This window comes from Notolepis coatsorum, assembly GCF_963971535.1.
Source record: "Notolepis coatsorum genome assembly, chromosome: 19".
In the NCBI taxonomy this organism is placed as follows: Eukaryota; Metazoa; Chordata; class Actinopteri; order Aulopiformes; family Paralepididae; genus Notolepis; species Notolepis coatsorum.
In genome coordinates, this window is record NC_140183.1 from 38,549,849 (window position 1) to 38,565,150 (window position 15,302).

The 15,302-nt window shown below is 42.0% G+C and overlaps 1 protein-coding gene across 1 annotated transcript; it reads right to left on the minus strand.

Annotated features, from left to right (window-relative positions):
• Nucleotides 1–65: 65 nt before the first annotated feature.
• Nucleotides 66–12,092, minus strand: elp6 (elongator acetyltransferase complex subunit 6). The gene is made up of 7 exons (XM_084336382.1): nucleotides 11,841–12,092; nucleotides 11,660–11,738; nucleotides 11,464–11,534; nucleotides 11,177–11,301; nucleotides 8,504–8,711; nucleotides 5,378–5,536; nucleotides 66–750 (listed from the first exon to the last, which is right to left on the minus strand). The coding sequence occupies exons 1-7, from the start codon at nucleotides 11,892–11,894 to the stop codon at nucleotides 625–627; spliced, it is 822 nt and encodes a 273-aa protein (XP_084192508.1). The 5' UTR covers nucleotides 11,895–12,092; the 3' UTR covers nucleotides 66–624.
• Nucleotides 12,093–15,302: the final 3,210 nt, after the last annotated feature.

Genomic DNA, 15,302 nt, shown 5'->3' on the forward strand with positions numbered 1-15,302 from the left:
TGGAGACACTGGGGCAATGTGCTACACTATAGGAACACATCAGCATAATGGACAATTTATTATAACGTAATATTTTATTTATAAAAAAAAAAAAAAATTACAGGAGAAACATTCAAACTTATTTCAGTAATAACAAATATTCCATTTTAAATCAAATGTTGATTTGTACCGTAACTAATAATGCTATGCCCATTTATCTAAGCCAGTGGTTAATTGTCAACTGGTTTTGCATGGGGACCCAAATTTTACCTTGACCATTGAGTCGTGACTCGTGACCAAATATATTACATAAGACAATACTCGCCAATGGAGGTTGATCTTTGTGAACAACCTTATAGAAATATCTCCTGACCCAAATTAAGGTCTCGACCCACCGGTTTATTAGTCGGTCTAATACAATATCTGTTCCCATGTATTCCATGATTGTGAAACATGCGATGAATCCTACTTGAGTGCATGTTGTGCCATGGCCAGACAACCATCTTCAGGATGGCTTGATATTGTTTGTCGTTCCTGATAACAACCTCAGTGCTCCCCCCAGGGTTACGTGCTCCGGTCTCCGGACTGTCTAGGCTCCTACGGGCCAGGCACTGGCGAGGAGAACCAAGGACTTGCGAGGAGCGCCTAGAGGACTGCACTGGATGTACCACGAGCAAAGAAGGAGGCGCCCTTGTCATGGACCTTGTACTGGAAGAGTTTTCTCTGCGTCTGCTGATCATCCCAGTGTCTCCTTCTCCAACACACCTCCACCTGAAGGCAGACAAACACATGACGTTCTGTTGCAGCATTTAATTTATACTCATCTATAATATCACATGCTTTCAGACCGCTAGCAACTAGGACTGGGCAATTAATAGAGTTTTTTTTTTATCCACTTTTTCTCCACATTTTCTCCCATCCCAATTTCGTATTATCCAATTCTTCCCTCCCATCTTGAACGTTGCTAGACTATGCCTCCCACTGGTCGGCTGTAGTGAGGACAGAAGCCTTGCATCACGTGTCCCCTCCGGTACACAAGGAGGCAGCCTGTCGCATCTTTTCACCGCAGCAGCTCGAACTCTCAGTGGCGAGGAGTAACGTGTGGGAGGCTCACGCTGCCCCCGCTACTTCCTGCTTCCGTCGCACCGGCGTCACCAAACCGACCTGTAGGAGTCGCTGTCCACAACGTCCAATCCCCACCCACCGGCTTTCCCACCCTCTAACACTTGCCAATTGTGTTAGTATGAACGACCGGCCAGCCGGTAGCAACGCCGAGAGCTGGCTCGAACCCAGCGTCTCCTGCGTCAGTGGTGAGCGCCTTGCCCACTGCGCCAATCAGCCGCCCATGCAATTAATCGAGTTTCAATTTAAATACATTTTATTTTCTTCCATCTACCACACCAGACTACACAGATTCTGTACAGCATGCCAGAGGTGTGGACTCGAGTCACATGACGTGGACTCGAGTCAGACTCGAGTCACGAATTTGATGACTTTAGACTTGACTTGACAAAACCAAAAACAACTTGACTTTGACACCAATGACTTGTGACTTCACTTGGACTTGAGCCTTTTGACTTGAAAAAGGCTTAAAACGATTAAAAATTATGTTATTAAATGTGCCGTGAATAAATTCATTTCCAGCAAATAGACACTTCATTCGCGCAGTCCTGGCTCCACGTTGTGGGCGTGTTTTGTTTACACCAGTCTAGACTGTCATGGCGGCGCCCAGTAATCGAGTTTTTACACATGGATATCCTCACTATTTCTCTTTTGTTGAGCACAAAGAAAAGAACATTTTAGTTAAATGTAAATTGTGTCTTGGCTCAAAGATCCTATCTACTGCCCACTTTGTTTGAAACAATCCGACAGCATCCAATCAATTTGCATGAGAGAAGAAGTAACGTTACAATTCAGAACGACGGATCCAGTGGAAAATGATATCAAAGATTGCTTCGTTTGCTTATAAAAACTATGTGGTGGTCAACAAAAAACGAATTGCAGAAAATCACAGATGGAGACGCAACAACTTCCAACTTCGTTCGACATTTGAAGCTGCACAAATAACGGTAAGTAACTTGGCTTGCTAGCTACAGTAGTTAAATCAATGAGCCATCAACACAGTCAGTGTGGTAACGTTATCATTACATCCAAGATTGATACACGGCTGGCTAGGCAGTTGGTAGTCATAGTCTTGTCTTATAAAATAAATAATCAGCAATGTCTCGCTTGATAAATCGCCAGCAGTACTGCTGCTCCTTAAAATAAATTGATTGATTGAAAATTGTATTAACAGATTGCAGAATGGGTACAATACAGTACGGCTCAATACACACAATTGTTAAGGGGATGCAGACCAGACAAATACTTTTGTCTTGTTTACATCAGGGTCCCACATTTTCAATTAATCATGACACTTATGACATACAAGACATACAAGAGACATAGATCATAAGAAACAAATATATACATTCGAAGGGGAAGAAACTGTACATGGGGGGAGGGGGGTTGGACATTTACAGGGGCCAGTTTTTAATTGCAGCCACCCGTAGGTGCTCTTTGAGAGCGGTTTTGAAGGAGGGTAGGGATTCACATTATTTTACGGCTGTGGGTAGGGCGTTCCACATTGTTGTGGCATAATTGCTAAACGTGTTTAGTCCCTTGTTTGAGCCGAATCTGGGTTGAACATGATTTGTGGAACTCCCTCTGGTGTTGTGGTCCTGGAATTCACGGACCTTTGGGAAGTATTTCGACATGTACATGGGTATCTTAGTGGTGTAGTGTATCTTGTAGACCAGGCCCATTACAAGTTGCTGTACTCTGTCGTCTACTCTAAGCCATCCTAGGTTGTCAAAATGGGCAGGGGTAAGGTGGGTTTTAGGAGTAAGGTCAAGCAATTTGTTTTGTGATGTTTGTAGTCTTGTTTTTAGGGCCTTTGAGGTGCTTTGGTACCATGAGGTGCAAGCATAGTCGTAGTACCCTTGAATGAGTGCTCCTGTTAGAGTCTTCAAGGTATTCTTGTTTACCTTAAAGATCCGGTACAAGAATCTTGTTCGTTGGTTGACTTTTTTGATTACATTGGTTGCCATTTTGTCACAGGAAAGATTTGCCTCTAGGATGGAACCCAGGTAGGTAATTTCATCTTTCCTTGTGACAATATTGTCACCCACTGTAACAGAGAAGCTGTTGGCCTTGCTGAGTTTGTTATTTGATCCAAGAGAGCGAGAGAGAGAACTCACACACGAATTAGGCCCTACCTAATTCTAATACCTAATAAACTACCTAATATATGAAATGCAGAGATGCCTTGTCATTTCAGTACAGATTTTTTATACCCCAAAATTGATAAAGGGTTAAGGTAGACTAGTTAGTTGAACCGAGGTCTGCTATTATGGATCATGTGCCATAGACTCATTAGACTGTATATACAGGGCAGGCAGAAATTAAATAAATGATTGGTCCAACTCCAAGTGGGAAGACAATATCTTGGTTATTGTTATCCTACCTTTAAAATGGATATGGTGATCCTTATTATTTTTTTTCCTCAATATACTCCCAAACTGGTTTTCTCAAGCTGCTCTTGCCCAAATGTATCTAGTTGTAAGACTAACCCTGATTCTGAATATTATTACATTTATAGAAATTAGGGCTGACCCCTATTAGTAGAATAGTCACCTAATCGATCGAAAGGAGCCGTAATCGACTGCCAACCTCTTAGTCAAATGCAAAAAAAAATGAATATTATAATTTTTTTATTTATTAATATTTAAAAAAAAAAAAAATTATCATTCTTTCCAAAAGCAAAGAGGCCTAGAAGCGTGGCTAACGCTAATGGCACGCATACCAGAGGCTAACTGCCTAAGAAAACAGGCACAGAGGCACTGAAAGAGGATTTCACTCATCTAATGAACACACTAGAGTAGACAAATATCAACATGTATCCATCAGTGGACCAATTGCATGCTTTCGCAGAGGACAAGAAGCCTTCCGTCGACTCCTTCAGACATTAAGCACCCCCCACAGCCCAAATGGAATGATACAAAAAAAAGTTAAAAAAATTATTAATAATAAATAGTATACTTTTTTTTTTTATATAGCCAACTAATAGTCGACTATCGGCAAATTCTGGCGACTACAAAATCGACTATACAAATCCTTAGTCTGGGACAGCCCTAATAGAAATTAGATTATGTTTTGCCAACAAGTTGATAATGAATTTCTTTGGTGAAGCGCGTATTTAGCTTTAAGCGCGTATTAGCTTTAAGTACCTGGGGGTCCACATCTCAGAGGATCTGACATGGTCAACACACATAGACACAGTAGTAAAGAAAGCGAAGCAGCGCCTCTACCACCTGAGACAGTTAAGGAAGTTCAGAGTATCGGGGAAGATACTCCAGTCCTTCTACTCAGGAGCTGTAGAGAGCATCTTGACCGGAAACATCACTGCCTGGTATGGAAACAGCACGGCACAGGACAAGAAGGCCCTACAAGAGAGTGGTGCGCTCAGCCGAGCGTACCACGGGTATTGCGCTACCTCCCCTGCAGGCTCTATACAACAAGAGGTGCAAATCCAGAGCCTGCAGGATAATGAAAGACCCCCACCACCCCAATAACAGCCTGTTCCAGCTGCTGAGGTCAGGCAGACGCCTGCGAACCCCAGCTACTAGGACGGAGAGGCTTAGGCTCAGCTTCTTCCCCCAGGCCATCAGAGCCTTGAACAATGAACATTGAGTGCCACAGAACACTGAACTATCCACACACAAGCACACATGAGCACACACACGACACGCACGCTGTGCACGCTCACACACTAGCAGCCACTTTAACACATTAACAAGAGCGGGCACACACTCATGCCGCACACACGCACACTTATGGCCAAGAGGAAAGGCCACTTTAAATTAGTATAACAACAGGAACAGTGTATTGCACTACTAAAGCTACCTAGCATGTCCTATGCTCTGTAAATAACTATGTACAGATACCAAGATGTCACACCATGTTACCTGTTTATTGCACAATGTTTTTTTTTTTTTTGGATTCTATTATAATTATGTTGTACCACTGTATTGCACATCGTCGCGGGCAAGACCACCCGCATTTCATTGTATACTTGTATGCCGTGACAAATAAAACTCTTGACTTGACTTGACTTGTATTATGACTTGTTTAGGACTCGAAACTCAAAGGTTAGGACTTGGGACTCGACTTGGGACTTGTCAGTCTTGACTTGGGACTTGACTCGGGACTTGAGTACCAAGACTTGAGACTGACTCGAGACTTGCAAAACAATGACTTGGTCCCACCTCTGCAGCATACGCATACAGGCACAGTATAATACACACATGCAGTCACATACTACATATACTGTAGGCATGGAGGACACACACACACACACCTGTCCGTGAATGTCCCTGCAGAAGCCGCTGGGGAGACCCTGTACATGGAGTGTGAGGCTGCACTGATGGGTCAGGCCCTTCAGGAGCCTCTCCGAGCCTTCCTCGTCCTCGTCTTCCTCTTCCTCCCCATCACATCGCACCAGCATCACCATGTTCCCCTACAGTCAAATTCAAGGCGTGGTTATGAACAGGGAGAGGAAAGCAACAGCACCCAAATGCTGCTCAATGTTGAGTGGTTTAGTAAATGTGTCTATTCTACTTATTCCTTTAGCAGGTAACCAGTTATTGTATGGAGGTTGTTTTCAGCTCTAAAAACCTATTTGGCCCGTAAAATTGTGAGAGCAGCAGGCGGATAATGGGTGATGTTTGGTTAATGAAAAAGTTAAAGGGACACAACCCAAAAGAACAATGCTAATTTATTTTGCCCCTAATCTCTCACACAACACAACCACAACATGACAAACAGTTTTGCACACATTCCTCTAGTCTAGTTTGATAGTTAATGTGTTTGAATATGTCCAGTGATGTCGTGACACTGACTGTGTTAACACTTTAATCGCCGGAAACGCCGAAACTCGTCATTGCCCGCCATGCTCATTCTGCCGAAGACGCCGTAACGCGTCTTTGATATCAATATTTCAAAAATCTGTGATCGAAATCATATTTCTCCTCCGGGGACCTGAGATATACTGCTGAGCTCCACTCAACTCTCTAACGGTTCAAGAGCGCCATCTGGTGGCCGATCGACAGATCGCCCAACAGGAAGTGACGCGCCAAACAGGAAGTGCTCACCCATATTTCGTCCGGGCACTCGCAATCGTTAGCAGGACTCCATCTCGACACACTGGATAATCAATCGCTCGCCCTAACTCAATAAACAACGTTATTTGGACGTATATAGTATTATACAACCTGGAAATGGTTCATCTAGATCAACATCTCCAACGGCCCGAGGAGACTGGGGTAAGTTTCAGCGTTTATTATTACCGTGTTCGATATAAACTGCTCTGATGATCACATCACCCACACTAGATGAATCATCTAACGTTGCCCACGGAATTATAAACGACCCCCCGCCCATCCGGTCAACATCAGATGATAAGTAGTAACTTCTAGAACCACCTCCAGTTGAAATTTTTTATCTGGCACCGATCGCTATCAAACTGTATTTCATCATCAATATAATGCATTTGGGGCTATAAATCAAGTTCTGGAGAAAGCTGCAGAAAACGATAAAAACATACTTATACTTTAGACCGTATTTTAGTATGAATATGTGAATGAAAAAGTATAACGTTGCTACACCCTGAACAATAGATATAGGACATTGAATGGGCCATAATAATGTCAATTTAGCAATACAATTTAAAAAGTTATAGCCCTGCAAAGAAGGGGAACTTCTCCATAGACAAATAGAGATGGCTAGGGATGGTGAATTATGAATTTAACCATGGCGATCAAAGTGTTAATAATTATAGCTCAATGAAATTATAATAAATCAGCACTGTTTTTTGGTGCCATGGTTATGATATGGAAGCTACTAGTGAATTTATTTTCATGTGAGCATGAGTGACCTTATGCCTCTGAACATGTAGACACAAATAGTAGAACTGAAGGTACGCTTGAGACCGTCTTGAGTCTACTGTCTAATGGTTTGTTGTTCTGTCCCTGTGCGCTGTATGCAAGGTCATGTTGTCATTGTTCCGTGTGTGAGTCGTACTATATGTTTATGTCTGCAGTCTGCACCATTGTTAGGAATGAGAGGAATAGCATAGTTTCAATGTTAGGAATGAGAGGAATAGCATAGTTTCAATGTTAGGAATGAGAGGAATATGATAGTTTCTCTATTTTCTTTCTCCATCTTTCCTTCATTTGATTCACATTTTAATTGAGTTAATTGAGACGTAATTGGATGTTAACACTTTGGATGCCACGGACATGATAACATGTGTTATCAGCCCGACGCCTGAATGCCCAGCACGACAATTAGCGTTTTTATTTTTTTATTAGCGATCTGAATTCATATTTCATCATCCGAGTCTACCGTTGGGAAACCAGCCCCATCAGGAGCTCAGATGTGAAAAAAAGCGCCCCCTATCGTCTCTCGGATGGTATTGCACCCATTGGAATGGAGTCAATGAAAATGCATGAGAAAAAAAAATCCGGAATCCACATTTTACTTCTCACGCATGTAACGGGAGATTATCCCAGTCATTCTGGACCATCAGAACAGCGTCTAATATGTGTTTACAGTATGTAGCGTTGGATCAATAAAAGGATCGATTTTTGGAATGGTGATCAGGAATTGGAATAATCTTTTTGCATACCATCTGATCTCAGGTAAGGAATCTATTTTACCAGTCTTAGGATAATCAGACCTGTTTTCACGGAGATATAAGCTTTTCCCCTATGTGTGATCTGGCTGTTTGGCTGTGCGAGCGATCAGGAACTAAGAGAATCGATTTTCAGCTTGCGGCCCCAGCGTGCACACGTACACAATATACTATCGATAATCTAGCGTTTATTTGAAAACTATTCATAAATAGGCCGAAAAATGACAACGTTCTAGAATATTCCAGTACAGGGCGTTTATCACGGAATCTTTTTTATTTTCCTTGAAAACGAGGGCTTTTCAAAATGCTATAAAACGGAAATTAACCGATAAAAAAACAATCCGCTTCGACAATGTTGACTGGAAAATGAGTCATTGATAAGCGACGGGCAGATTAGACACATAGCCATAATTTAAAACATAGATTAGGCGTTTTTAACGCTAACATTGAAGTGGGTGCTGGGCATTCAAGCACTAAATTGTGCACCCCCTGGTGGGCGCTGAAAGTGTTAAGCTGATTGATAAATGTGTGGGAATGAGTGCGCATGTGTACGCTGGGAGCCGGAACAAATTCCCAATAAAGTTCAGCTATCCGCATCGGAGGCCTTCTACAGCATCTAACCCCATGCTCAAGTGAAAGCTGACAGTGTGTCTATGTTTGTAAGAGTGCAAGTCAGACGTAATGAGATAGACAGATAGAGAGAGAGACAGAATCTTTTGAGAGTGGGACAGAATGTGAGACAGACTGTGAAAGAGAGACAGAGACACCTAGGACACAGAGTGTGAGTCCGACCTGGAGCTGGGAGCAGACGGCAGCGCGGCAGTAGTGGCTAAAGTCCAGCGCAGCACCGACGCTCACCCCCAGACTCAGGAGGACGCTGAGGTCGTCCACTAGCAGCACAGGGGGGCCCCAGTCTTCGGGCGTGCCTCCCCCACCCCCAGACCCACTGACACCCTCCTGCACAAACTCATACAGACCCCGCAGGCCTGCACTGGGATCCCTACAAATGGCGAAAGGGAGGGAAATGAGAAGAGAGAAAATACACTTTATTCACTGCTTGATATGGAAGAAATTGATGTCACTACAATCATAAGTATTTATTTTAAAATATCGATTCATAATCATGATAATCTGCTTACATACAATATTCTAAATCACATTAGAGGTGGATAGATAACCACTGTTAGCGCTAGCAGTACTGAGTTGTGTACGCTACTGTTAGCGCTAGCAGTACTGCGTTGTGTGCACTACTAGCAGTGTAGCGTACAGTAGGCTAGCAGCAGTGGAGGGAATGGGAGTGTCCAGTCGTAAATAGACCAGTGTACCATGAGGTAGTTATAAGAGGCATTCGGTAAACTGTGAATGTTATAGAGCATTGATGCAATTCCTGACTTGAGTGACAGGGTGCACAAAGACAGGCATGGCCTAGTGAGAGAGGCAGGAGAGTCAAGGGACCAAATGTGTCCAGGCTGCCAAAACGGCCCTGTGTTGCTGATTGTAGAGATTCTATTACAAGGTTAGGATTTCACATCCTAGTGTAACGGCTCAAATGTCTACAGCGGCGTAGTTAGCCTCAAGGCTAGAGAAGCCAAGTTGTGACCAGAAGGTTGTGGTTTCAAATCCCCAGACCGGCTGGAACAATCAAGGCAGGGCAAGAGAATGAGAACAAGAGAATGACGTGTCGACTACCGCCAGGGCACCCCTGAGCAAGGCACTTAATCCACAACTGCTCCAGTAGAGATGCTCATTGGCTACGTTTACATGCATAGAGAATTATGTTCATAACCCAACTACTCAAGTAACCTGAGTTTTGGGTAGACACATGTAAACATCATAACCCAGACACTAGGGATATCCAGTTAGCCGGGTAAAGTAATTTTAAATTAACCCGATATTCTTAACGGTTAAATTAATTCCCTTTTTCTATATATTGTTTTGTATTAATGAATAGGGTGAATGTGTACACATTTTAAAATGAATACATGAGATGGTGCATTCTCTACGTTTAGAATTATACATCTTCGATTTAGTGTGTAAATGATTTAGTTTAAACAAGCATTTTTATCACCACCCTATAAAAGATGTCCGTCTACTAGCTCTCCTTAAAACACATAATCTCAAGACCTTTCGCTACACTGGGCATGCGCGTGCCTCTGTGTAGTACTTGAGTTGAGTTCTAACAGCGCGTGCCTGTGTATTAAAATGTCAATGGAAGATTGAGCACATGTGAAGTAACGTTAGCGTACTCTAAACTGTGTGAAGTAACATTAGCCTACTGTAAACTGCATGAAGTAATGTTAGCCTACTCCTGTAAACTGCGAAGTAACGTTAGCTGTAAACTGTGTGAAGTAACGTTAGACTACTGTAAACTGAAGTAACGTTAGCCTACTGTAAAACTGTGTGAAGTAAGTAAGTAACGTTAGCTTACTGTAAACTTTGATTGATTGAATTGATTGAAAATTGTACTCTGCCAAGAGATCCAGAATATAAGTTACTAAACTCCAACCCACACATCAGACCAAAACAAAATATTTAAACAAAGTGCAATACCAAGTGGGGCACTTTTGCCTAGAGGTCGCTGTTTGACAGCATTACAGATTGTACCTGTGAGTTTGTATTCCAGCGCTAAGAAACATAAATGCCTGGTTTACTCAACCACACTATCAAACGGGTTACTACTGTGGCATGTCATCATCTGCACAAGCATGTCAGCCTCACAGAGTCATAGTTCAGTGGTCATGGGTCATTTTAATATAAACAAAAAAAAACTTGTGGCAAGCAATGTAAACCTTTGGAGATAAATAATTATGATCATACTTCTTTCAAGGGTAGCTGTCAGGCACAGCTTTCAATAATTATTTTGAATGTGAACCGTGCGGTCTGTGGGCAGGACAACATAAAGAGTAACACAAATATTCTGCTAATTGGTTTATTTATGACCGCAGGGTATTTTAAATGTGCATGTAAACAACTTAACCCGAATAAGACCCGAACTGTAATATGGCCAATAGCTGGGTTACGCTTTGCATGTAAACACTGATTGATTGATTGATTGATTGATTGAAAAGTTTATTAACAGATTGCAGAATGGGTACAGTACAGTACATCTCAATACATACAATTGTTAAGGGGATGCAGACCAGAGAAAGACTTTCGTCTTGTTTACATCAGGGTCCCCCATTTTCAATTCATCATAACATATATGACATACATGACATACAGATAGACAGTACTGCCGTTGATATAAGTAGCAGACTGGTTGTACTGGGCAGCTCTAAGGTGTGAATGTGTGTAGGATAACTAATTAACTGTATTAGTGCGTGAGGGAGGGCTTGGCTTAAGAAATAATGTAGCTAATAATGATTAAACATTTTCACAGATATTATCTGTATAATGGTAATGATCGATTAGTACAAGTTAGCCGTGTTTGCTGTGTTTATAACCATTGATGTAATCATGTATTACCTTAGAAAGTCCAATACTAGGCTCCTTGTGTTGGACTCCTTATGAAGCAAAACACGCAGGGACTCCTTCAGCCCTTCCAGGAATATCAGCTGACCTTTCTCCTTTGCCTGTGTCAGGCTCACACCCTGAAGTCACAGCATTCAGGCACACAGTAGTCATAGCAAAGACATTTATTTATTATTAACGCACAAACACACACGTTTTTATTTCAGAATAATTTATAGATTTTCTCCCATATTCATAATATCCAAAAATAGCCTATTGCACAAGGATAGTAAAGCACTCACCAATCTTTGACTGACTGCACTATAGTGACTGAACGACTGCACAAGACCCAGAAAACACACTTTGCAGCCCGCTGAAAAACAAAAATAACACAATATCTGCGGTTCAGAGAATTTGCCGAGACGTGGACTTTAGAATCGTCTTGGATGTTGCTGACTGTACACTGTTGTGTCAAATCACTCAAATGTAACAACTCACCTTTCAGATAAAAGGAGAGAAAATGGTGAATGAGAAAAGAGGCATCACTCTGTCGGTCAGAGAGCAAGATAAATTCTCCCTGGAGAAAGACAACGTTAATTACTAAAAACCATACTACTACACCTACTAATACACAAACTAGCTGTGGTTTAAACTAAATTAATGTAATCATTAACGTTACCTGTTTGATGCTGTCCGGACTTGTGTTCAGAATACTGTTGAGCTCTGTAAACATGTTAGCTAATGATACTGAAGTAACTGTAACATGAGCAAAAATGTCAACCCAAAAAGTTTGCTACGCAGCTATCAGCCTCCTGCAATTCCAGTGCTTCAAAAAGGTAACGTTATGTTATTTTAAAAGTATATAAATAGTATTTATATCGCCTTTATTTGTATGTGTCTATCTATGAGGAAACAGCATGACCCTTCTTCTTTTCTTTTTCTTTAAATTTCTGGCAGACTGGACATGTCTAGGGTGTATTGCTGCCCTCTGCAGGTTAAAGTTAAAAACGAGTCCTACTCTGTTCTCAAGATCTACTGCAAGCCTTTTAGTGCTCAATTCTGATTTAATGCTCAGATCTGTATTTTTTTTGTTAATATTATTTATTACTAATAATTATTTTTAAAATGTGGCCAATATCAGATTCCAGTGTGAACTGGTCAAGCTCCTGAACACATTAATGCGCACATTAACAATATTGAAGATGGAGGTTTTTACATGGAGGACACAGTTTATATGGTTTAATTTATAAATCGATGTACAGTGGAGGCCAGCTAATCCATGGTGAACGAGAGCCATTTCTTCATTCAATATACTGTCAAACACAGATGGGTTATGATACGTCCCCTCATGTTTTGCTTGTACAGACGTATCACCCAAAATATGTACTTATATAAGGTCTAACACCTCATGGCCCCTCCACTGACCACATCCATCACAGCTGTTTTCAATGTTTGTATCAGGTTTGTATTCACCGAGTGACTCCTGCCAGCACATCATTGTAATGAATGCCAATCTAGAGTGATGCAAAAGTTGCATGAATTCGGATATGACTGTTCAGACAGAACAGAGTTCGCATTGCAAAGAATTTGACTTAGTATCTGATTTAAGATCACATATTCCATGATTTGAGCCACATTTGCCTGCAGTCTGAAATGTAGATGATTATACTGTTCTACAGGTCAGTTGAGTGCAAAATATATATATTTGTGATGGTCTTTATGGTACCCAATTTTCAATGAGAAAGAAGACATCCCAAAATATTCTGATTCCTGAAATAGAATTTCCTCTGATTTCTTTGGATAATTTACATTTAGCAAATGTATCATACATTTATAGATGTTTATAGATGTGTATAGAAGCTGAAACCCCATTTACTTCATGATGCTGCTGACTTTTTCCTATTTTGATTTTCTTTCCTGGCTGAGGTTCAAACATAAAAAAAAACGAAAGAAAAACTGCACTCACTCATTTCTATTTTCACCCCTCTGCTGTTAAATTAGTGTTCAAATCACAAAATGATTGGGCGGCTGGGTGGCGCAGCGGACTAAGCACTCGTCACGAACGCGAGAGACACTGGTATCGATTCCGGCTGTCAGCGTTGCCTCCGGCTTGGCCGGCCGTCATACTGGCTCAATTGGCAGAGTCAGCGGGAGGGAAGCCGGTGGGTGGTAATCTGGTCGTTGTAAACAGCGACTCCTACAGGGCGATCAGGGCGCCTGCACAGCGAGGAAGGGAGATGGTGAGGGTAGTGTGAGCCTCCCACACGTTACACCTCACCAATGAGAGTCCGCACTGGCAGGTGAAAAGAAGTGGCTGACTGACTCTGCATGTATCGGAGGGGACATGTGATAGTATCTATCAACCCTCCCTAAACCGACCAGTGGGGGGCACATGCGAGCAACGACCAGGAAGGGGAGGGGGGAATTGGCATGACTAAATTGGGATGGGAGAAAAACACAGAAAAACAGGAGGAGAAAAAGTGGACCAAAAAAAAAACACAATGATTTTGATTCAACCATGTCTGGGTTATAGACCCACAGGACCTGCTGCTTCAGGTACTGTAGCCTAAGTGTAAGTGACAAACAAGCCAGACATGACATGTCAAAGGGCTTCATTTTTAGGCAATAACAATTTAAAACTAGAAAGGTGAGCTCAGTAGAGTGCAGTTCTCCAACAGGCTGCAGCCACACATTTCTTCTCTCTCTCTCTCTCTCTCTCTCTCTCTCTCTCTCTCTCTCTCTCTCTCTCTCTCTCTCTCTCTCTCTCTCTCTCTCTCACTTCTCTCTCTCGTAAAAGTCAGTCAAAGCTTACCAAAAGCACGAGCAGTGAACTCCAAGACCACGTGACTGAACTCAAACTAGAAAGAAACAGACTAAGAAATGACGTAAACTCCATGATCAAAACTGCTAAAAAAATGTTCATCAATGACAAAACTGAGGAAAACAAAAATAAACCATGTGAACTTTGGAAATTACTCAACAATCAACTAGGCTGCAGTAAAAAACTTAAAACCAGGTTCTCAAACATAAACATAAAGACGGACAACACGCTCATCACAGACAAGCTGGATGTAGCCAATTACTTAAACACTTTCTTCACAAACATAGCCACAACACTGGTAAACAAACTACCCTCCCACTCAGGGCAGTATGGGGTAGAACACATAGTAGCATACTACAAGAACCTAGGCGTCCACAAAGACGACTTCAAACTGGAAATGGTAACTACAGATGAGGTACTAAAAAAACTGAGCGCCCTCCAACCGAACAAGGCCACTGGCCATGACAACATCCCCTCCAAATTCCTCAGAGACTCAGCAGCCGCCAACACCCCAGTCATCACACACATAATAAACCTCTCCATAAAACAGGGACACGTCCCCAAGGACTTCAAAATTGCGAGAGTAACACCCCTGCACAAAAAGGGCAGCAAATTAGACCCAGGCAACTACCGCCTTGTTTCTATCCTTACATCCATCTCGAAAGTCATGGAAAAAATAGTATACGAACAGATCGAAAAGTACCTCGCGGAAAAAAATCTAATCTACGAATTCCAATCTGGCTTCAGAACATCTCACTCCACTGACACATGCCTTCTCTATTTGAACGACCACATCAAACAAGAGGTGGACGCGGGCAAATACTGCGGCATGGTCATGCTGGACCTACAAAAGGCCTTCGACACTGTCAATCACACCATTCTGATTGACAAGCTAAAAGCAATTGTTTTTGATAGTCTATCAGTGAGCTGGATACAATCCTACCTGGAGGGGATTGATTGATTGATTGATTGAAAACTTTATTAACAGATTGCAGAATGGGTACAATACAGTACAGCTCAATACACACAATTGTTAAGGGGATGCAGACCCGAGAAAGACTTTCGTCTTGTTTACATCAGGGTCCCCCATTTTCAATTCATCAGGACATATATGACATACATGACATACAGATAGTCAGTACTGCTACATCTATACATTTATGACATACCAGATTTGCAAATACAGTACTGTTTGTGATACAGAAGGAGTCAGGAAAAGGGAGTATATACATTTGACGTAGAAACTGTACATTGGAGGAGGTTGGGTGGGGGGGGGTTGGGTACACTGGGATATTGACAACCATACTGGGTAATCTACAT